This window comes from Mchenga conophoros, linkage group LG18 (assembly GCF_057382185.1).
Source record: "Mchenga conophoros isolate Kocher_MC1m ecotype Shallow Benthic linkage group LG18, M_conophoros_male_GT1.1, whole genome shotgun sequence".
In the NCBI taxonomy this organism is placed as follows: domain Eukaryota; kingdom Metazoa; phylum Chordata; class Actinopteri; order Cichliformes; family Cichlidae; genus Mchenga; species Mchenga conophoros.
Genome location: NC_140543.1, coordinates 12,091,911 through 12,114,585, shown reverse-complemented (window position 1 = coordinate 12,114,585; position 22,675 = coordinate 12,091,911). Strand labels below are relative to the sequence as shown.

The 22,675-nt window shown below is 39.5% G+C and overlaps 1 protein-coding gene across 4 annotated transcripts in view; it reads left to right on the top strand.

The window, feature by feature from the left end:
- LOC146553313 (receptor-type tyrosine-protein phosphatase mu) overlaps positions 1–22,675 on the top strand; it is a 165,115-nt gene that overhangs the window by 69,659 nt on the left and 72,781 nt on the right. For all 4 annotated transcript variants that reach the window (XM_085253206.1, XM_085253204.1, XM_085253205.1 and 1 more), the window contains exons 8-9: positions 15,333–15,641; positions 17,909–18,018. In XM_085253206.1, coding sequence (XP_085109332.1) covers positions 15,333–15,641; positions 17,909–18,018 — 419 coding nt within the window. The remainder of the gene's footprint in view (positions 1–15,332; positions 15,642–17,908; positions 18,019–22,675) is intronic.

The window sequence follows — 22,675 nt, the reverse complement described above, 5'->3', positions numbered from 1 at the left end:
TGGCTCCTTAAATTTGGATTATTACATCGCTGCTGTACTGTGGGAATTTAAACTCAAACATTTAGATAAACACTTTGATGTTACTGTACAAATTGCCCTTCTCACAACATTAACTAGCTAAATTCCCTCTGTGTGCTAGGATGCCAACATGAGGAACAAAACAAACCGAGCCTCAGCAGTTTCCTCGGCTAATGCCGTTTGGTGTCCGGAAAAATGCTGATGAAAATTAAATTCTTCTCCCCTTTCTGCCCAGGGTGTAACCCCCCGTCTCCCTGCTGTGAAGGTCACGAGCTTGTTCATTTTTAGTCTGGTTGATAGGGATGAATGAGCCTACCTGAGTTAGGTCCAGATTCTGCAGGGGTCCTGCTCCTTTGGCCACCTGCCGTCACTGTTGCGAGATTGATGGCTGTGGCTCCTGAAGTGTGTTTGAGGAAGCAGCTCTTGATCTTGCCCAGCTCTCTGCTGGTCTGTCCCACTGACAGGCTGGGCCTCAGCAGTGCTCCTAATTGAACGGTTAAGACTCACTGGGCCATGTGATACATCAATGTTGATACAGACAGGCCCAGAGACTCGCTCCCCTTCTCCCTGTACTGCTGTCTGGGGGCGCTAATGAAAATCTGTGGCCACTTTAGAGTACTGCCACTCACATCATTATTCATAGCCATGCTTTGGTCACTTCGCAAAATGAGCAATGTTTCTGATGACAAAGGATGCTGTAATTCAATCTTCTGTAAAACGGAGAATGTATAATGCAAGGACGCCACCAATTCAATTCAGAGGCAGGAGGAAGAAAGGGCCTTGAAAGGTTTTCTTTCCCATGAAGAACCTTCATTACTTTCCTGGTGAACAACAAAAGAGCATCTCATCCAAGGCTCTGTGATTGCTTTAGGGAGGTTATTTGTTGGTTTCAAGTGTTTGCAGAGTGATTCAAACTGCATTTTGCTTTTGCATATCCTCGTGTCTATGGACTGTTGACGCTGAAATTCACAAGTTAACATTTGTCATTTGCTCCTTTTCCTTCTGGCAAACATTTCTGAGCTGAAAGTGAAAAGCATTGATTGATTGATTGATTGGTAATTTATTTCAACATGTGAACAATATACAAGTACATTTAGAAAAGAAATGAGAGAAAAAAAAATATACTATACATTTGGTAACCATGCTGCCCTTCCATGTGAAATTTGTGAAGTTGTTTACCACTTGAGAGTCCTCCACACTCTGTAAGTGCTACTTGAAGGAAAGCAATGTATTATCAGGTGGTGCCCTAGGATCACAGCATGTTGCCCTGCATTTTGGCAACATTATTGAGAGACCATCTCACACAGAGAGACCATTTCCAGCCCACACTAGGAAGGCAGATAACCAAACCTTAAACAACTGCTCATCTGCAGTCTGAGGTCTTGGTGGAAATTTATTTTCCCCATATTTGTTTGTTTTGTGTTGAGGTATTCACAGACTTGTATTGAATCAGGTCAAGTTCCAGCAACACTACACATTTGAAACTATTTCTACATGTGTTATCCTAAACTAACAAATGTACTCTACTAATCAGTTTGCTTAAGTTGCTGAATAAGGCTCGTGCTCTTTTTGATTAGGCCGACTTCTTGGCAAATTCTTAATTTTTTAAATGTGTGCTTTTTTTAAAATTTTCAGATATTTTGGTCATTTTTTAATGTATTTTTTTTAATACAGAATTGTGCAAAAGTCTTATTTCTTTGTGTTTTACTAGGAAAAGGAGAGATAAGTGCTATGACTTACTGAAATGGCAAATATGTCTCAAGATGACCCCACAAATAAATGCTACTATAATGTTGAGGTCTGGATTCTGTTTCAGTGTGTGCTTTTTAGGGAAACTCTCGGTGACTACGTTCTGAGATGACTAATTGAAGAAAAAAAATTTGACTAATCCACTAGTCTTAAACTAAAAACACTCAGTGAGTAAAATTTGAGGACCATTTAATGGAAAATGTCAAAAACTAGTGACAAAAGCATCATAAATGAATCATGCTGCTTAAATCAACACCGTGCATTATGAACACGTTTTACTCCAAGCAATGAAGATGAAGAACATGAAAAATCTCATTCTAACAGTGTTATCAAAAAGATGAGGCCTAGATGAGCAGAGTTATGTTTCTCTACAACAGGCAGATGGCTGCATAATGTTTAGAACACAATAATTTACCGGCATTGGGCATCAATTAAAATGTAAAATAGATTAACCAACTAGTAAGTCTGTTACTGACTAGTGACAACAGCGATGATTAGTCTGCTAATGTACTAGTCACTCACATCCCCAGTGCTTTTCTATGCAGGTGTGCTTTTGTGCTTTTACTGCATTGGCAGTGTGTTTTGATTCATTGTCATGCTGAAAATGAAGCCACTGTTAATTTAATGCTTTGTAAGTATGGTGGATCTAAATCTGATGGTACTTTTCTCCATTAGTAATCTTCCATTCATTTTAATTTCCATTTTTATTGGCTGTAATGCAGTCCCCAAACCGTGCCAGAGTGTCTACCGTGTTTTACAATGTATACACTCACTGCTGTATCTCTGTCCTGAGTTTCTCCATACATATTCATGACGATTTGAACCAATATTTTTATCATGCCATAGGATCTGTAGCCACCAATTCGCAGTCAAGTCCTTATGTGATGTGGCATATCTCAGCCCTTGGTGAACATCAGATTAAGCGAAAGGTCCTGTGTCAGGATTTCACTGAAATGATTTTCCCCAGTTTCTTTAGGGACCTAACTTTCTGATATTGTTCATCTACTTTAGATACTTCTGCTTTTGTCAAATTGTTTAAGGACACACTGTACATCATGCCAAGATATGCCTTCAGCTAATAGTCCTTTGGGAATCACTTTGTTTGTGGCAAACTGCTATTTTATGCCTTCCAAACTCTGTTATCGTTGTCATTTTTCATAGAATTAACTAAAGAAATTATGTAAAATGAAAGCTTTTGGCAGGCTGGTAGTAACAAAGTGCCAAAAGATAAAATTTAAAATTGGGTTGTTGTCTGTTATGTGTAGACACAACAGCAGTTCATCCATTGAACTAGGTCTATTTTATATGCTTTAATCATTCATAGGCCAGTGTTAAGTGGCTTAACAATCAGTCCTGTGGTACTGGACTGATTGTTAAGCCACTGGACTGGACTGTAAAAGAGTGGGGGGAAAAAGTCTATAAAACAAGAGCCCCAATATACAAGAAGGTGTGGATCATTGGAAAGAACGACAAAGAAATTGCACGTGGGTCAGGACTTTTGCACAGTACTGTATATATATATATTTTTTCCTTTGAAGCACTTTGCAGCTTTGTTAGAAAAGTGCTCTATAAATTAAGTTTATTAGTCAAGTAATTGTTTTACAGCCACTTGAAGCTGATTGAGCCAGTGTAAGGCCTGCATGTGGCATGTTCTTTCCACTAAGTACTTATTATGCAATGGAGATAATTTCATACTAGTTGCCATGGTAGAAAAGCGATCTGTCCTATGTGTATCATCTCCACCCTATGCCCTCCGCTGTCCCGCTGGCTCTCGGGCGCTTTAAAAATGGCAGTACATGATGTCCATGCTGGGTCCAAACACCTGCTCAGACTCCGGCTTCTGCCAACTCCACATCTCCATCTATAAGTTGTCTCCATCTGCGCTCTGATGCCACGTGGGAGTAGTCTCATCTGTTTGTTTTTACTTTGCCATTCTGTTGCACCGAGTGCTATTAAACACAAGGGAATCTGCGTTAATCAGGGATCATCCTTCGCTTAAACACTCATTTATAATAGTGGAGAGCAGGGAGGAGCTGCGCAATTATGTTCACCCTCGCCGAGGTTGGTTATTTGCATTTTGCCTCGTGGTTAATTTGTAAAAGACCAGATCTGTTTTGACGCTAATAAGAATGATGGCAGTCTGGAAACAGTATAATCACTTTATTTTTTTCAAGTGTAGTAATTTATCTCAGTGATGTGATACTGGTACAGAAATCTATGTGGATTCAAATTATGTTCACAATTCCTTGATTAATACCATTTTTACCATATTTATTTTAACAAAACTTTATTTTATCGGGTTGTGTGTTTTGAACACAATGATATAAGTATTTGTTTTTTGGAAATATAAATACAAGTAAACAGAATATATATATAGACAATAAACTATAACACCCACAATACAACATCAGTTTAATAGTGTCACACAGTGGACAAAGAGGTGTTTTAAACATGAGGACAAAAAGAAGAATGGGATCGCTGTGCCAGCAAAACAGTTAAATAAATTCCAAATATTTAAAGCATCTGATGTGTAAGACATCCACCAGAGGTCTTCTAAATTTGTACATCAGTACTCAGTAAGTTTGAAGCCAACCTGCAAACATGAGCATTAGAATCTATACGAAGTATTCAAGCAATGATCTTTCAGCACTTTCTCTACATACTGCATTACTAGCTGCTGAAGATTCACCAAACCCTCTGCAAAGTCTTTGCTTACTTGCTACCTCCCATTTGGTCACAACTCGTATCACGTTTTAAAACAACAACTGGGTTCTGTTTAAAAACTACAGACAGCAGCAGAGGAGGCTGTGTTCTTCATATACTGCAGCACCGCTGATTACAGTACATGCATTGACAAAGCTGGTTTAAGTCTTTATAGGGGACTCACCACAACACTTATTTAGAGCTAAAGCGTCATTGGAGGGTATTAAAAGAAATTTGGGACTTTTAAGTTTTTCGTTTTTGTTACAAATCAGGGTCATTGAAGTTACCACATCTGTTACCATAAAGTTAGATGCCATGTCACTTTTTGTGTTGCAACCTTTGCCGATTCTCCAACCTCATGGAGAGGGGAGGGGGGCCAGTTAGGATGTCTCACTAAATATGGTTTCTTACCCAGTAATGGATTAACATACTTGAGGCATACTTTTGGACCATAGATGTTAAGAGAACTGTTGTGACAAAGACAATGGTACGATGGGATGCATGCAAATCCACATCAGAACAAGAGCAGGTGCTGGATTGAAAGCATGTAAATGGGAAAGAAAAAAGAAGAAATCTAGTGCTTACACACTGTGGGGCTTCAGGTATAAGCTCTTGGTGTCACACACAAAAGTTCATTATGGCTGAATTTGTATTCTGCTAATAAAAAGACAGTGTTAGGGCAATGTACAGTGAACAAATTATTCCAAATAGGATGACTTAAATAATGAAAGAACTTTTTGATCCTTTTTGAAGAATACTACTGCTATATTGACCTTGAAAAGTCTGTGAATCACACAAACTCTGAAAAATAAATGGATGTTACGCAGTTGGTTTCTGTAAGTTCCGCTCACAAAAAAGTACAACTTTCCTGTCACCGTCATCCCTTTAAAACCTTACAAAGTAATGAATAATGGTATGACTGATTTAGGTTAATGTTATTCCCTTTTCTACCATTGTTCAACTGTCAAAAAAAAGGCTTTGAAAAGTGCAATCTACACTGTATAAAACGGCCCCTTTTTTTTATCCAATGTATACTTAATATGTCAAGAAACCATTTATTTTGATAGACAAGAAGATTTGATGACCTGACCTGGGGATAGTTGGACTCAGGACCAGTTATATAAAGTAATTGCAAGCATTTACTACTTCTTAGAAGATGTATTGGTTTTGTAGAAATCTGTCTGGCTCTAAGAAATTCTGAGGTTAAAATTCAGCAGTGCTACAAAATAAGATTCACTAATATTCCAATGTGAAGCACTGGGTGGTCAAAGCTTTGGTGGCAATAAGTGGTCCACTAAATGTAGGGTTGGTAGCTTAATACCCATCCCTTCCATGTGCCAAAGGGTAGACACTGAACAAACTGAAGGACCTTTTGTGGCAGCGTTCATGACATTAGTCTTCGGTATGTATGTGAAGGAATGTGTGTGTGTGTGGGGGAAAAACAGTGCATTTCTCTATGGGCACATTGAAGATTTATATAAATTGTGACAATTTACTGTTGACCTTAGCTTAAAGAAGTGTTACAGCCTTGGCTCTTCACTTAAACTGCATATTCAAAAAATAAGAGTCAGAGCAGAAAGGCTTCTGAATAGCTTTTATAAAAGCTTAAGGACACACAGAATAGGTGACATGACTTGGTTTCTCTCTCTCTGCCGTGAAAAAGTATTTTCCCAATCCCTAATTTCTTCTACTTTCTTCTTCTACTTTTTTTTTGCATATTTGTCACATTTAAATATCTCAGATAATCAAACTTATTAACCCCAGTAACTATAAAATTCATTGTTTTTAAAAAACAATTGCCCCCTTAACTACTCAAATGCTGCCTCCTCAACCCGCCCACTGTTCAGTTAATATTTTACAGTAACGTATTTATTTATTCAAGCTATGAAAAACAGGACACACTGGATTCGGTGCAAGCATTTTATTCATTGTGATGTACCAACATTTTGAGCCATTCATTGCCGCTGTGTAACCCAAGTGTGCTTGAACTTTAGAAAATTGCCTAAATTACTCTTTCAGGATCTTCTTGTAAGGAGTAGAATTCATGGTTCCATAAAGTAACGGCAGGTCGTCCAGGTCCCGAAGCAGCAAACCAACCCCAGACCATCACACTACCACCACCATCTTCGAGTGTTGATATGTTCTTTTATGAAGTGCCATGTTGGTTTCATGCCAGGTGTAATGCGATGCAAACCCTCCAAAAGTTCAGCTTGTCTCGTTAGTCTACAGAATATTTTCTGAAAAGTCTTCATGATCATCAAGACATTTTTTTTATTGTTTGGGTTTTTTTTTTTTGGTTTTTTTTTTTTGGTCTTTTTGTTTTTTTACAAATGTGGGGCGACCCTTTGTGTTTCTTTTGGTCAGCAGTGATTTCCCCCAGGACCCCTCTGTTTTTGTTAAGGCTTTTTATTGTTGAATTGTGAACACTGACCTTAACTAATACAAGTGAGGCCGGCAGTTCTTTCGATGTTTTTTGGGGGTTCTTTTGTGACCTCGTGGATGGATTGTTGATTACTCTTCAAATAATTTTGGTAGGCCGGCCACTCACTGGGAAGGTTCACCACAGTTCCAAGTTTTCTTGATTTTCTTTTTTATTCTTTTTCTTTTCCTAGATAATAGCTCTCACTGTGGTTCACTGGAGTCCCAGGGCCTTTGTAATGGCTGTGTAACTCTTTCCAGACTCATAGTTAATGATAGATAGTTAGTCCAGACCGATAGATTCATTTCTCTTCTGTTCTTGAGTTTCTTTAGATCGTGACATGATCTGTTGCTTTTTGAGATTTTAGTCTACTTGACTTTGTCACTCAGGTTCTATTTAACTATTGATTCAACAGATCTGGCCATAACCAGGCCTCGGTGTGGCTAATGAAATTGAACTCAGCTTTCCAAAACTGTGATTAATCACACTTATCTATGATTTACCATGGGGGCAATTACCCTTTCACACAGGTCCAAGATAGTTTGGAAATAAAATAAATAAAACCATCATTGAAAAACTGCATTTTGTATTGACAAAGGTTATCTCTGAATAACATAGAATTTTGATAAATATACAGAAAACTAAGAAATCAGGATTATATTTTTTTCACAGCACCATCTATTTAAACGCCTTACGTTAAGATAAAGGTTAATATAAATTCAACTGAATGAACAAACCCTTCTCAGAAAAATGTTTGTAGTTTTCCAAATTAGAGGATATTATTGCTGTAGAGCTAAGCATGTTGACTTCATCGTTTTTTGTCATTTGCAGTCACACTTAACTGAATCGGTATACTATATTCTGCCTCGCCAATTCTTGTCTAACCAAACATTTTGTCAACAAAGGGAGAGTGATGATCTGTCAGATGTAACTGCTATTTTTCCCGTCAGAAGCTTTATGCATGTCTACAGGGCAATTTTCCTCGGTGAGATCTATCCCTTCATGATGGTTGCTTTTTAGCTAAGGTTGAGATTAAGCAGATTTGTCTCTCGCAGCCCGAAAGGAAAGGAATTGTTTGCCAGGCGTGTGTCTAATTAACACTATTGTTGCCTTGAGCCATGAATAGAAAGTCACTTCACCTTACTATCTCAGATAACACTGGTCCAGTTTGTCACCCACAATAGCGGCCAGTCATGTGACCTATAGGGTTTATATATTGCCTATTGCAAGGCGAATGAAAAGCCTTAGTTTGAGGCCCATTGAATTTGTGTCCTTTTGTCAGTCAGAGAAAACAGGGTAGATTGAGTTTGGGGTGTGCAGGAAGGTTATAGGAGGACCACAATAAAAGTCTTTTTATCACAGGCAGTTGGAAGTAGAATGGTGAATTGTGCTCTATTGGTGCTGCAAAAGGTAAATTGTGTTCCTCTCAAGGACACATCTTCAAACAACTGCTGTGGGAAAGGAACGAGTGTGCGAAAGATTTGCATTTGTAGCCAGTTCATTATTATTATTCTTATTGTTACCATTTCCCTCACCTTCATCACTCCATCCATCTATTCTTGACAGGGAAGAATTGAAAGTCCTGAGAACAGATGTGTATAAATGATACTGTGGTGATATCCACATAAACCCGGTCTCTTTCTAGTCCAGAGCTGCTTCTTCAGCTCCTCGTAAACAATTATCTTCGAGGTTGTTAGTAACCTCTACTCTTGAGCCTCAGGAGGATGATAAATAGCGGTAGTTTAGTCAGGCTCGGCAGGAAGATTTTACGTTTTTTTTTTTTTTTTCTCTGCGGTTTTTAAATTTGAACTGAAATGCTTCTCGAGGTCTTTAAATGTTTCTATTCTCCCTGATTAATTATTCATGATCTATCTGCTGTAATTTTTGTCACAGATTTTCTCCATCCTTTTGCTGAATTATAGATGTCCCATTCCCCTTCCTAGGCATCCAACAAGCACTCACTCAGTCTGGTTGTATAACTCTAACTCAAGAACATTTCTGCGTCTACTCCTCAACTAAAGGACATGAATGTCAGAAGGGTTGCGATTTATTCCCTCTATTCCCCCACCTAGATAGCTAGATCTTGGATCTCATATCTCCTAAGTGGGTGGCTCAGAAAACACAGCAACCATTTCACAAAGTCAAGCGCTTCACTTTGATTTACACTGTGGGTAACACCCTGAGTTGAATACGACACATGTGGGTTTTTAGCGACAAATGACAGTGGCACAAGGGCCATCTGGGTAGTACTGAAGTTGAAGAATCACCTTGGTAACCTCCCACTGCTCCTGTAGAGATTGCGTCCCCATTGGTAAATGAGGGCTTGTGTTCTTCCCATTTGTAAGCCCTATCCGCAGCCATTTTCCGAGGAACCTGAACACAAAAGACAAAGTCTGCTCTGACAGGAGAGATGGGTGTGTGGGCATGTATGTGTTAAGACGGATGAGGGAAGAGGGGGTCATTCTGCCTGTCACCCTGACCCCAATCACTGCACAGCATATTGGTGGAAACAAAATGAAAGATTGATTTAACCAGTTCCTCCTCAGCTGCCTCTGCTCGTTCCATCAACTGGCTGCCCATTTGTTTTCATCCGGTTTGTAGACTTGCACTTTATTTCACCTCATGACGCACACTTGCCAGGTTTGTTCTTTTAATTTACAGTCAATGTATAATAACTGCAGGCTTCATTTGAGCTTTTTGGGGGGTTTTAAACTACTGCACTGACCAAATGTTACAACACATGATGGTAGTAAATAACCTGTATTGATTCCATGGAAATACACTTTTTTTTTTTTCTTCTTCCATTCATAAGATTTCTCTTGTCTGTTGATTTTGTGTATATAAAAATTGGCCTTTTTTGTTGTTATCATTGTTTGATTATTATTATTACAGACTTAGTCGTTGACTGCTTATTGGCTAAAGGTTTGCAAGTATGGTATACTTATGTTTTAAGCATAATTCTATAGTGTGAACTGGTATTATATTAAAATAGTGTTTATGAATTAAACTACATTAACAATAGTTGCATTGGCTTTTAATGTACTATGTTGTTTTTCCCCCCTGATATAAACCAGAACTGAGACTTGTATATCAATGCATGAACCTAAATGCGGCTTCAGAGGATTTTTATATCTGGAACAATTAAATGATATTCATCCCCACCCTCTGGCTTCCAGTCAGGTCGTGTAGAATATTGTATCTATTAAGTGTAGTAATAAACAGCTTTCCATTGTGTCAGACGACATATCTTCAGCATGTCAGCATAATCCAAAAACTGAATATTTAGTTTGACATTTCCACACAAAATCAGTATTTCTTAGTTTTCTCTTTTCAAGCCGTTGAGCTTATTGGCATTTTGAGGCCAGCATACAGTAGCGTGGTTGTTTACAAAAACAGGAAAGGACTAGATATGCCTTGACAGTCATGAATCTTGTCGTACATCATCTGTGTTGGTAGAGAATGTCTTACTTTCACCGTCCCCTTCTCTTTAGTTCTGTGAAAAGGAAAGCATTCGCCCATTCATCTCCACCCCTACAGCTTCAGGGGGTTCATCAGACAAGGTGGCAGCCTGGCCTGGTCCGGCGCCCGGGCTCATTCGGTGGTTTCAATTTGATCCAGAGCACTGTAGGCCCCTCCGCCCCTCACACTCGCCCATCATGGCAATCTCATTTATCACTGGACCTATAAAGAAGGACTTGATAGAGTGAGGAGCGACCACCACCATTCAATAAATCCTTGTGATTATCCACGCCTCCAAGGTGTCTGAGCTGTGTGTGTGTGTGTGTGTGTGTGTGTGTGTGTGTGTCCTGAGCATGTAAGCATTTGTCTCTGACTAATGCTTGTATTGGATCACAAGATGTCCATGTACAGTGCCTTTTAAAGTGCCATTAGTTATAATATGTGTACACATGTCAGTTCTGAGGCCTAATTTTACTTGTTGCATTTGATGGCAACAAAGACCTTGACATTTCCACCCCTTCTCTGTCTTAGCTTGCTTTCTCCAGTCCCCTCACCCACCTATCTACCCACACACCGACTCCCTCCATCTCTTCCCACACGCATGCACATACACACACAGAGTCAAACAGTCGTTCTGTTCCTCCAGAGGATTGCATAGAGAAGCACTCTAGGAGGGTGATGGAGCTTTGATTGCCGGTTATCAAAAGCTATCATTACTGCTTGCTTCTGTCGGATATGAAAATGATTTCCTATGGTCATAGTGCTATCAGTGAGATGTAATAGAAAGAGGCAAACAAATGTGCTTGTTTCCCAGCCCACCCAGCTCAAACACAACAGAAAGAATAACAAATCAAAATAGAGAGAGATAAGTGACGGCAATACCAGGCCTGACTGCCTAGAACGGAACACGGGATTTAATCTTACCGTCATCAAGTTGTTTTGGTACCGTCTCCAACAGCTGTACTTTCTTGTGACAAGCTCCGGTTGACATGCTCCGCGAAGGAATCAGACCATCTACGGGCCATCCTGTGAAAGTCAAAGCACTCCCCTCCTCTTCCTCAGCCTGATGAGACGGTGAACAGGCAAGTGAGCCACATTGACTTGCTGGGGGTTTCTAATCACTGGGGAAACAGGCTTTTCTCTTCCCCCCCCCCCCCCCCCCCCCCCCTTCTGGGTCTGTTTGCTGAGCAGGTAGATGGAAGTCTAAGCCAGCATCAGGCTTTTCTTCTCTTAATCGATGTGGATCTGATAAAGATCCCGGCTTTCCGAATGGCTCGTATGCTGCGAAGCCTGAGGAAAATCTGATAAGTAAATCGCTCTTCTGTACATATAGCCAGAAAGATGCTGAGAAACCAGACGTGTGCTGCTGTGCACGCATATGGAAACTCTTTTACACTCATAAGATGGTAAGCACACAAGAGTACACACATGGTCCCCTTTATACAGCCACACACGCCCGCACACACACATTCATCTAGTAGTAAAGTGGCTGTGCTCCAGACATGCCCAATTTGTTTCCTTTCATCCAGGACTAATGTCTTGCTCTTCCCAGGGGCTAAGTGCACCATTTGAAGCCCCCTCTAGGACAGCCAGTTGCAACATGCGGTTATTTGTTGTTGTTGTTGTTGTTTTTATAATTTTTTTTTTTTAATTTAATGTTTGGCAAAATCATGTTATCGCATGAGCTGCAGTAGCATGTACGCAGGGCCCAATCAAATTAGCAAGATGCAATAATGTGCTGATAATTTCTAAAAACATTATTTAAATGTCAGACTGTAATGACAAAAAATCACTAATAGTTCTATGTAAATGTCAAGTTCAAATTATTCAATTACATCGGTGAGTGTGGGGCAGGTGATAATTTGTCCACCGCTTGGAATACCAATCTGGCTCTCACTGGAGCTCATTCTGAGTGCCCTGGCATAAGATAGACCTCAGTAATTTCCTGCTCCAAGGGATGCTTTCATAGCCATTATTATAACTCTATTCCACTAGAAATATCTGCCATACTGGAGAGATATTGGAGTCATATTTTTAGTACTTTCACCCCAATGTCGCCCTGAGACTGTGATAGCTTGAGAGCATTGTGGGGAGGAAAAAAATGGTATGGATTTTCAGAGCTAGCCCTATTATTCCTTGTTGTTGTTTCTGTTTGTGCTCTTGATACTGAGCCTCTTACTGTTCAGTCAATAAAACTAAACTTGCAGCCACAGTAAACTGGGGTAATAGGCTCATCTCATCAGTTGTCATTCACGGGCCTGTGGGCCCATTTGAGAATGGCTGCATGGTCTTCATCTATTCATGAAGGGACTTATAAAGGATATCAGCCATTCAGCCTGACCTGTTCATTTCAGATTAAGTGAGGGAGGAGGATGCACAGCGTTTTTTTTTTTTTTTTTTTTTCCTTTTCCTCTTTCTTCAAAGTCATCCATGACCGGGCTCTAAAACGGATAAGGCACCTTGTTGTTCATGCAAGCAATGAAGTCATTCTGAATCATGGGTTACAAGTTCTGCCACAGATCCTCTCGTTTTACTGCCTCCCTCAGACAGCTGGCATTTGCACTACAGGGAGCCAGTGGGGCAACAAACAATTAGCCTTTTCTCTACAAAACACCAGGCAGAGGCTATAGAATAATTATAAAAGCTGCTTCCAAACGGCCGATGTTCTTTTGTGTATCTTTCCTGCGACTTGTACACCCAAAAATAAAAAGAATACGTCTAATAATCCTACCCCCAGTAAAACAAATAGACACAAATTAATGTCCCTTCTTCGTGGGGCTACGGCTGTTTCTCAGCACAGTTATATTTTCCACAAGTGCTTCCCATCCTGGCAGCTCTCCATTGGCCCGAATTAGGGTGCAGTGGACATTATCTATGATGTTCCACAAAGATGGGAGTGTGACATTCTCCTTGAACGCTCCAGAAATGAGACTAACTCTCAGTCGCTTGTGCGCGTCTGTTTGAGATTCACACTTTGGTGCATTTGTAACTCTGAGAGCATCTGGTTTAATTTGATTTCTGTGCCTGGCCACCCTGCAATTCTCTGTGCTTTTAGTGTAACCGTTGCCTACAGAGTGCGGCCAACAGATAGTTCCGCAAATAAAGGGGTTTAAACTTCTATTTTCTGGATGGCTCTCCCAACACTGCAATCGAGTGAAGAAGCCTATTTCTCATTGCCAGTTGCTCCCAGTTTTTCCTTAGAATCTTTTTTTTTTTTTTTTTTTTTGTCTGTCTGTCTGTCTGTTTGTTTGTTTTTGGAGGGTGTGATTACATTTTCTTAAGTATCACACCACTTTTTATATTATTACTGCATTTTAGTGGCAGAGTAAGACATTCGCTGCAGAGTAAAATTCAGGCTAAGAAATGATAAAACACAAGTAAACCAACACCAGATAGCTCTATATTCTCTCAACTGCTTGTTAAGTCACGATTAAAGCTGTTGGATACGTGTGCTGAATGAGGAATTTTAGTGGAATGTTTACTTTTATTTGAACTATAGTAGCAAATCCGTCTTGAATATATCATAGATGCCATTTTTTCCCTTTTGGAAGGAGATTATGCCGTTTTGTGAGGCATCACATTTGTAGCCTTTTGTATTTCATGTACTATATACTGCACATTGACATCCCTTTCCCAAGCTGCCTTCAACTGCTCTTCCTCTGTCTCCTTCAGGCTCTTCTAATGCTATTTCATCCTGTCTGTAAAAGTGCAGGAGAAATCACATCCGTTGTTTCTCCTCGTGAAATCGGCAGGCATTCGATCTTTCATTCATCAAGGAGCCCTTTTTCCACTTGTACAGGCCCGAGTTTTCACATGTCATGACCTAATTTTTTTGAAACCGTTCATTTCTACCTTGTAGATTTTCTATAGCACTACTCAAACTCCTGCAAGATCATTTGAAAGGATTCTCGATAAACCTTGAACATTTTATCGCAGTAGTAATACGCTGGATAGCGGAAGATAACAAAAAGAAACGTCTGTGATCATAATGCCAACAGTGTTTGTTGGTTTCTTGCTTGTTTGTTCTGTCTTTCATACAATCTGTAAAAATGAACACCGTGCTCTAGCCTGAGTCCAGTCTCCCTTCACACATCTCTAGAATGTTAAACATGGCTGCCGTGGCCGCCTCTGAATTGCTGGACTGTGTCTCCTGGGGAACGGGGAAATTGAGCTCTGGCTCTTCCTAATAGGTGGTAAAGTGTTAAGTTCCAGAGAAATGGACTGCGAATTTAACCTGGAATGGAAATTGATCCCATTACCTTGTGCTTGGGCTGCTTTCCTCCCGTAGGAAAGGAGGGAGAGAGGGAGTGCAAGAGGGGAAAATAGGTGGGGAAAGGAGAAAGAGAGAGAAGGAAGGAGAGAGAAAATGGATAAAGTGGAAGAGAAAAGGCAAGGAGACAGTGTATGTGATTAGAGGTGATAGGATAGCGGTGGGGGTTGTGTCCTGCCTGGATTGACAGGTTGGCTGACTCTGTATCAGTGTGGTGCTAATAGCTGACCGCCACTGGGCGAGATGGAAAATAGAGTAGAAAAGGCGGAGGACAAGGCAGAAGAAGCAGAGGAATGGCACGCTCTGAAGGGATGATACACCACCTGCTGAGGGTTTCCAGTGACAGACCTGTGGTGTCTTGGTGCCTTTAGTTGCTGTGAGCCCAAGTTAGCAACGGTAATGGGATTTGGCAATGCTCAGTATCAGTCTGTGCCTTTGAAATTTTAAAATATTTTCTGGAAATATGAACTATAAACAGAAAAAAGTAGTATTTTAATATGAATGAAAGTGTTATGAAAAATCGACTACTGGATTTTTTTTTTTTTTTTTTTTTTTTTTTTTTTTTGGCCCAAAGGAAAAGGAGCTTTCTCTAACCCACGTAAACCTCAGTAATTTTGATTTTATTGCATCTGGCCTGAAACACCTGGCATTTAATATGACCCAATTGATTATCTTTATGTAAGTTCACACTTCCTTCTCTTTCGATTTCGCCAGAGCCTATGCACGGCCCACGGAGGCTGGAAGTGGTGGACATCCAGTCCAAACAGGTTACAGTGCGCTGGGAACCTCTGGGCTATAACGTGACCCGCTGCCACAGCTATAACCTTACCGTCCAGTACCGGTACAGAGTAGCCGGCAAGGAGGAGACGCGTGAGGAAGTGTGTTATGACACTCAGAGTCGCGATCCTCAGCACACTATCCACAATCTCTCTCCATTCACCAACCTCAGCGTCAAGCTAGTGCTGCGCAACCCGGAGGGTGTCAAGGAGAGCACAGAGCTGGAGGTTCAGACCGATGAGGATGGTAAGTAACATCAATAGTCCTTTTTTTTTTTTTCTTAGCTCAACTAGAAAGCCTTACAGGGCAGGGAAAAAATAGTTTTACTTTTAGATGATATTTGCATTCTAAAACTCACTGAAACCCAGACATTGCAGACATTTCTGTGTTTGTCAATGTCTATTCCAAAATGAAAGTTGTGGAAATTATGCCGACATCAGTTCAAGATACTTCAACATCATCTAGACATATTTAATTTACTTTTTAACTTCAGAGAGACAAATATTTTCTATTAATGCTTAATAATTTATAATAAAACGAAATGCAGTTTCAACATTCTCAACAGTGGAGGAAAAAAATAACCGTGCACCTCAATTCTGACTCATACTTGTGAGTTCAAGCTTCCCCATTTCTTATCCTACTGAGCTAAACACCAGTTCCATCACTGGATTTGTGATACTGACATTGGGGGTAGAGACGTGGCATTTGTTACAGTCCGATGTGTTAAATTCACTATGCAACAAATGAGACAAAATTTAGTTGCTCATAGGCCACAACAAAGAATGGAGACATGCCAGCGACTGAACAGGGATTACCAGGGGTTTATTATAATAATCATGATTTGTGTAAGTCCATGTCAGTGGTGTAAAGTGGTGCATGTAACAGTAACTCAAAAGAAGAGATGAAGCAAGGCCTCAGGTGGTGGGGTTTAAATAGCCCTGCAGAACACTGGCCAGTTTTTCTGTCATCAAATCACATCACAGAGAGACCACAAAGCACACAGGAAACCTCACACTGGGGTCACCTTGGGTCGTAACAGTGTGTATAAATGTAAATAGCTTAAAAGTCTTATTTTCTTAAGAAATAGGCTCTAAGATTAGTAGGCTGTGTATGTGGAGATGTTGTGTCGCCACCTGTTCACAGACATGTACTATATTAGATGTCATTGTTTCAAAAAAAACAACCCCCCCAAAGACTTGCATTTAATTTCTTCTTTCAATAATCTGATCTTTACTTCTCAAAATGATGGATCTGACTGAATTTACTACTGGATTCTACTGTAGAAAATTCAGTCAGTGTATATGTATGTATATGGCACGCTAACACACTTTCTCTTAACATTTAATAAAAGAAAATGTGTCTTCAACAGCTGAACAACTTGCTTTTGTTATTACAGTTTTGATGTTTCAATCTTTAGGATGTGTAGGTTCTCATCCGATTCACAGCCACAAACAAAGTCTGGGATATTCCAAATATTTTTCAGGAGAGCACAGAAGTCAGACAGTAAGCCTCTGTGTCGGATAGTTGTTTCACCTCCTTGAAAGATGAAAGATCTTCTCTGTTGCCTCAGCAGACACAGGAAATGAACTCTACAGAAGTCTCAAGGAACCCCGGCCGCCAGATAACAGGCTCAGCTGTAGAAAAGAGTCATGTCTGGCTCATATCTCTGGTTGGAAACTTGAAAGTGGCAACTGTTTCTCAGTATCTGACTGATATGTGTTTCTGTATGTGTATCTGTGTGCTTAGGGTCCCATGGGAGAAAGTGTACAGGCAGGGTGTAGCTCTAGTTGTGTTCAAGATAAATCTTTAAACCAAAAAAAAAGTACATCTCCACATCAGTCTCTTTCGCTTAAAGAATGAAAGCAATTCACATGAGGGGTTAAAGGACTAGATCTCTTTGGCAGTATCTCAGTACAAGTAAGCATTGCAGAAAGATTAAGATTCCTGCTGTTCCTGTGGGTTTACAACTTCATCTTTTCTATCCATTTCTATCTGTAAGAAAGTGTTCAGGTTTGCTGTAAAACATGTATAACAGTGTCTTGAGTAACACTGACTTCAAATAATCTTGCAAATTCCAGTTTAAAAAAATTGCATTTGACGTTGGCTTTCTCACATTTTTAGCGTGCATCCTTGAAAAGCCTTTTTTGGTATGCACATTAGTTTAAGGTGCTTTGCTTAGTAAATCATAGTGGAAAGGGCTACAGCTGCTTTCATCAACTTTTATTGGCAATAATTTAACTTAAGAAAGGTGAAAAGTGTCAAATATGTGGCAAGAAAATCCTTCTGAGAAAACTTTTTAGAAACTTGTTTCAGTCCTTGAAGATTTCAACTCAGTTTTTGGAAAGCAGTCAATCAATTTCAGTATTTTTAAAAAATAAATTAAAAAACAGGTCAGTTAAAAGCTAATCCGCAGAATAAGGTAAAAAACAATTAAAAGAATAATTGAAAAACAAAACTAAAGTAAACTACTGCTTAATTCGGTAGTTATTACCACATGTACGCATTTCCCACAGTGCCTGGGGCGGTTCCTCTGGAGTCCATTCAGGGCAGTGCCTACGAGGAGAAGATCATCCTGAAGTGGAGAGAACCGGCGCAGACTTACGGGATCATCACTCAGTATGAGGTACTAACACAGTCGCTAGCAACGTGCTTAAGAAACTATCCACGCTTTCGAACAGTAAACAGACTCCTTCGATTTAGCTCATGGCTTTTTGCCTTTTGCCTTGAACACATTTAATTATTATTATTATTATTACTATTGTTATTATTATTAGACCACACCTAATGTAGGTTTATGCCAAGGACGCCTTAAATGAACAATATTGCTATTTACCTGAATCATTTTTAAAATTGATTTAGGCAAATTATTTAATGTAAATGTATTTTAATGGAAAAACCTAACTGTTCTCCATGAATTTTCAAATTTACTGTTTCACACAAAAGTGGAAAAACCAGTAAAGCACATTATAAATTTTTGATTAAGATGCCAAATTGTTGTTTTCAGTTGCATTTCAATTGTTTACTTGCTTACCTGAACAGACAATTTTGTTTCAGTGGTAGAACATTACGCTCGATTAATTTCTGAAGTCCAGTGTGCCGGCTCAAACACGGCTGTAAAAACACGGAGTCAGTTAGTAATGGTGTAATTTTTAGTTTTAGGATTCATAATATTTATTCTCTTGTTTTTATGACGGGTGGTCTAATAAATTTGTTAAGCACTGCAAAGTTTAATGTTTTCAAATCATGCGAATTAACTCCAGCCCTACTGATACAATGGGGAAGAAAATAATGTATTCATTGGATTAACATAATTATAAAGTGAGCAAACTGGGCTGACAGCAAAATTCAGCAGGTTGGTTATTGGTTTAGTTATAATATTAGTGTTCACTGATGTTCTCTTTGTTAAGCTTTCGCCCCGAGGATGGATTTTTATAACTTTGATTATCCCTTGTCCTTTGCCTGAGCAAAAGATATTAGTTTAAAATTTTTGTTGTCCAATTGGCTGCCTAGTTTTACGAATTAGTGCTAATGATGATTCGTGGCAGCCTCGAGTATAGAGTGCTTTGTGTTTTGCACCAGTCGGGTACTGGTAAATGTCAAATATCAGTAAGTCAGCGTTGTTATTGTGAGTGTCTTATTCTGATGATGTTAGCACTGATGTGCTTTGGTTCAGCCTCACAAAGCTGCTATTTACGCATTAAACTATTAGTCTTTTTATGCTCTTAATTAATACAGAATCATCACAATTGGCTCTTTCAGTACCTACTTAATGTGAACTTATGCCTCGGTAATCTACTTGATGTTTCAGGTCTGTGTTTTGAGGTCATTAAAGTGCAATCATCTTGACTATGCACTGCAGTAAAACAGGTTATAATTAGATCAACCATATTACCTCTTAGTTATAGCCTACTTGTGGAGCAGGTTAAACCCAAAGCACTATGGAAGATTTACTTTGTTCAGAGTTTTCATAATAATCTTGGTTTAAACAGGCTTTTTTAAATGTAGCGCAGTCCAAATGTAGTCAACTGTACATCTAAACTGCAAGCTTCTATCATCTTCTGTTCTTTAACACATGAATGACCTCTAAAGAATTTTAGATTCATGAACAACCCACATGCATCACAAATCAGCTCTGAGTTGTTGTTGACATTAGACTCCACCGAGCTCCTGTATGCGCTGTCCAGGAGCTTCATAGTCTTGAATAATACAGTCTCCAGACACACTCACACTATATGTACGCATTGATCTTAACCAGCTTAAGGTGGAAGTAATCATCCAGCCTTTCCCACAGATTGATCTTTCTCTGTTGATTTTCCTTCCTGTCCTCGCTTGCACACACTTGGTATTTTGACTAGGTTATCGAGCATCGACAGAAACGTTCCTCACTCATGGAAAGCCGATTGAATAATCCAAATAGAGTTGCTGCATATGTTGCTCCATTTATTGCCATACAATAAGACGACTGAAATGTAAAATACATTTCCCCTCAACAGCACAGGGACATCTGAATCAAAGCGGAGAGATCTAAAGTGAGAAGCATAACAAGACCTTGTTTATTCAAGTGTGTTTAGTGGAGTGTTATGTCTCGCACACGGCTGCATGGCACTAAGAGATGTCAGCTGAGAGCAGGAAAACAATGTCCATAGAAATGGTGGGTTTCCAGTACACTTAATTGCCTTTAGAGCATCATGTTTTAGTTGTTTATCTTTTTAAAAATTTCATAATACAGGTAAAAGCATTTAGAGCCAATAGCACGGCTGCAATGCCACTTTGTCAGGTTCTCATTTATATTGAGGCGAATGCATTTCAGTTTATGAACCCACTCCATCAATTACATGCTGCAGCTATTATTTCTGTCTTTAAAGCCTTAACAGCATTGTAATGTGCCTAGTAAAAGGAAAGCAATAAGTCACTGACATCCTGCCATTTCCAGGTTTTAATATACATTAAAGCATTATAGATTTTCTAACCTCACCTTGAATCACTTTTATCAGCTTTTATTTTAGAAGAAAATGGAATTTAATGTAATTTTCGACATAGATCACCAAATCTTGGGGCTTTTAACTTGGTATTGGTCGTGAAATATTGTAGAGAGCAGCCACATGATGTAGTTTGAGCAAAGTACTTGGTGACAGTGGGGAGGAAAACCTCCCATTTAATAGTTAGAAAGCTGCAGTAGAGCCAGGCTCAGGGAGCATGACCATCTGACTCAACTAAATGTCAGATAGTCATGTTCCTCTCTCCTCTTATTCAACTTGTTAAAATAAGAGGAGAGATGAAGGGGGAAAAACGTTAAGCACTGAAAAACAGACTTTATGCACTGTTCAGGTTGGGGAGTAACCACAGATTAGAAACACGGTGCTGATGAGGCAGAAATGTGTGCAGAACGGAGAAATGGAGGAAGCAGAAAGGAAGAGGTACAAACTGTGGGGGAGAGAGAAGACACAAAGTTAATGACATGCAATAGTGGCAATATAAATGCAAGGAGAGTGACAGAGAGGAAAGGTGCTCGGTGTAAAGGGAAGTCCCACTGCAACTTAGGCCTATACCAGCATAACCAAGTGATGGTTCAGGGTCACTTGGGCTGGTCCTGACTATGAGCTTATCAAATTCATCGGTGTCGAAAGAAGAAAAAAAAAATTAAGCCCCAATTTAAAAACGAGGGAGTGTCTGCCTCCTAAACCTCAACTGAGAAGAGCTCCATAAATAAAGACTCTGCCTCCCATTTTACTACAGGAAACACTAGAAACCACAAATGCATCTGTACTCTGAGAGCCAAGTACTTTAATGGTATTTGTGGCATTTAAAATAAAAATTTTTTTAAGGATTCAGTATTTTAAAACTCGCATGGAGAAATGGAGAAAGGAAATCCAGTAAACAAAATGGCACGGGTCCACACTGGAAAATTGCAAAAGGAGAAACCAGCGATGATGAAGAGAAACACAGGACACATGAGATCGCCTGAAAATCCCACAGGCTAACCATACATTTGAGGGCTTTACTACAAAGCAGCATTCAGATCTTAGCCGGGCAGCTTTTCTAGGTCGACTTTAACCTGGATTTCACATTTTTTCAGAGGTGATTTTAATTCACTGAGGTACATCGCCATAGTAACAAACTCTAGACCTACGTTCAAGATTAGAGAGAACAGGATGTTAAAAAGAACAGTCTACAAAGAATATAGATACGTATAAATGAATTGATGTTTTGTTGGGTGATAAAAGAACAATTTCTGTTGATCTGTAAGGTTCTTTGGCAAATGTTTCACTCTGCTGTCTGCAGACCTGTCCGTGTTTGTGACTGGCCCTATGCAACCAATGTGACCACTAACATGGGAACACTCATAGCTACATTTGAAAACCCGGCGTTGACTTGACTGAGTTGATGTATGTGACCACTGATGTTTGGCTAAGTGAAGCCAGATAAGAAAAAGGATGGATATGTTGAGCTTGCTTCATAGTACTGTGCCCTCGGTGAAGAAGGATCATAACGTGCAGATGAAAATTAGATAAGAGGGTAGGAAGAGGACAAAAACGCAAAAAGCTACATGAGATAATCTTCAAAATCAGTCAGAAATTTTGGAATTAGAAATAATGACACAGGTGGTGGTAGCAAAACAAGAAATGGAAGGAAAAAGAAACAAAAAAAGGATCATAACAAAGACTATGATAGCACTGTTCTGTTAAGATGTAAAGAGGCTTGATCGTTTAGGGCCCCATAAGTGAGGAGTAGGATTTAAATGTATTACATTCTCTGGCCTTCCCAAAGATCCAGTGTAGGGTTTAATATTCACATCACTTCATTTAAAAAGGGATGACAGACAAGTAAAACCTAGAAAGCCGCCGACTCGCTCCAGGTGTCTCCCCTCATCCCACATCCCAGTCTGGTTTTAGAAAAGTAACCCTGAATCTATTCTGCCTGTGTTCTCCAGAAGTTGCTTCTTATAAGTCAAGACCTTGCTTTGATTTGACATTATCAAAGAACTCAAAGTGAAATATATCTAACAAGGCTTGATATCAAAGAGACTTCAGCCCCATTCCTTTTTTGACCAGTGCTCCGTGAATGCTATTTTATTGACAGCTTTTCTGACAGACATGAGCCAACATTTACTGAAAGATATACAGCAGATTTTCTTTTAATTTAAATTCAGCGGCCAATCGTGGCAACACGAACTATTACAAAAATACACTGCATTGTACTAAAGTGTTTTTATAATGTATATTTGACTTATTGTCAATTAAAACTCAACTGATTTTTAAGTGTTTTTTCACAAACAAAAT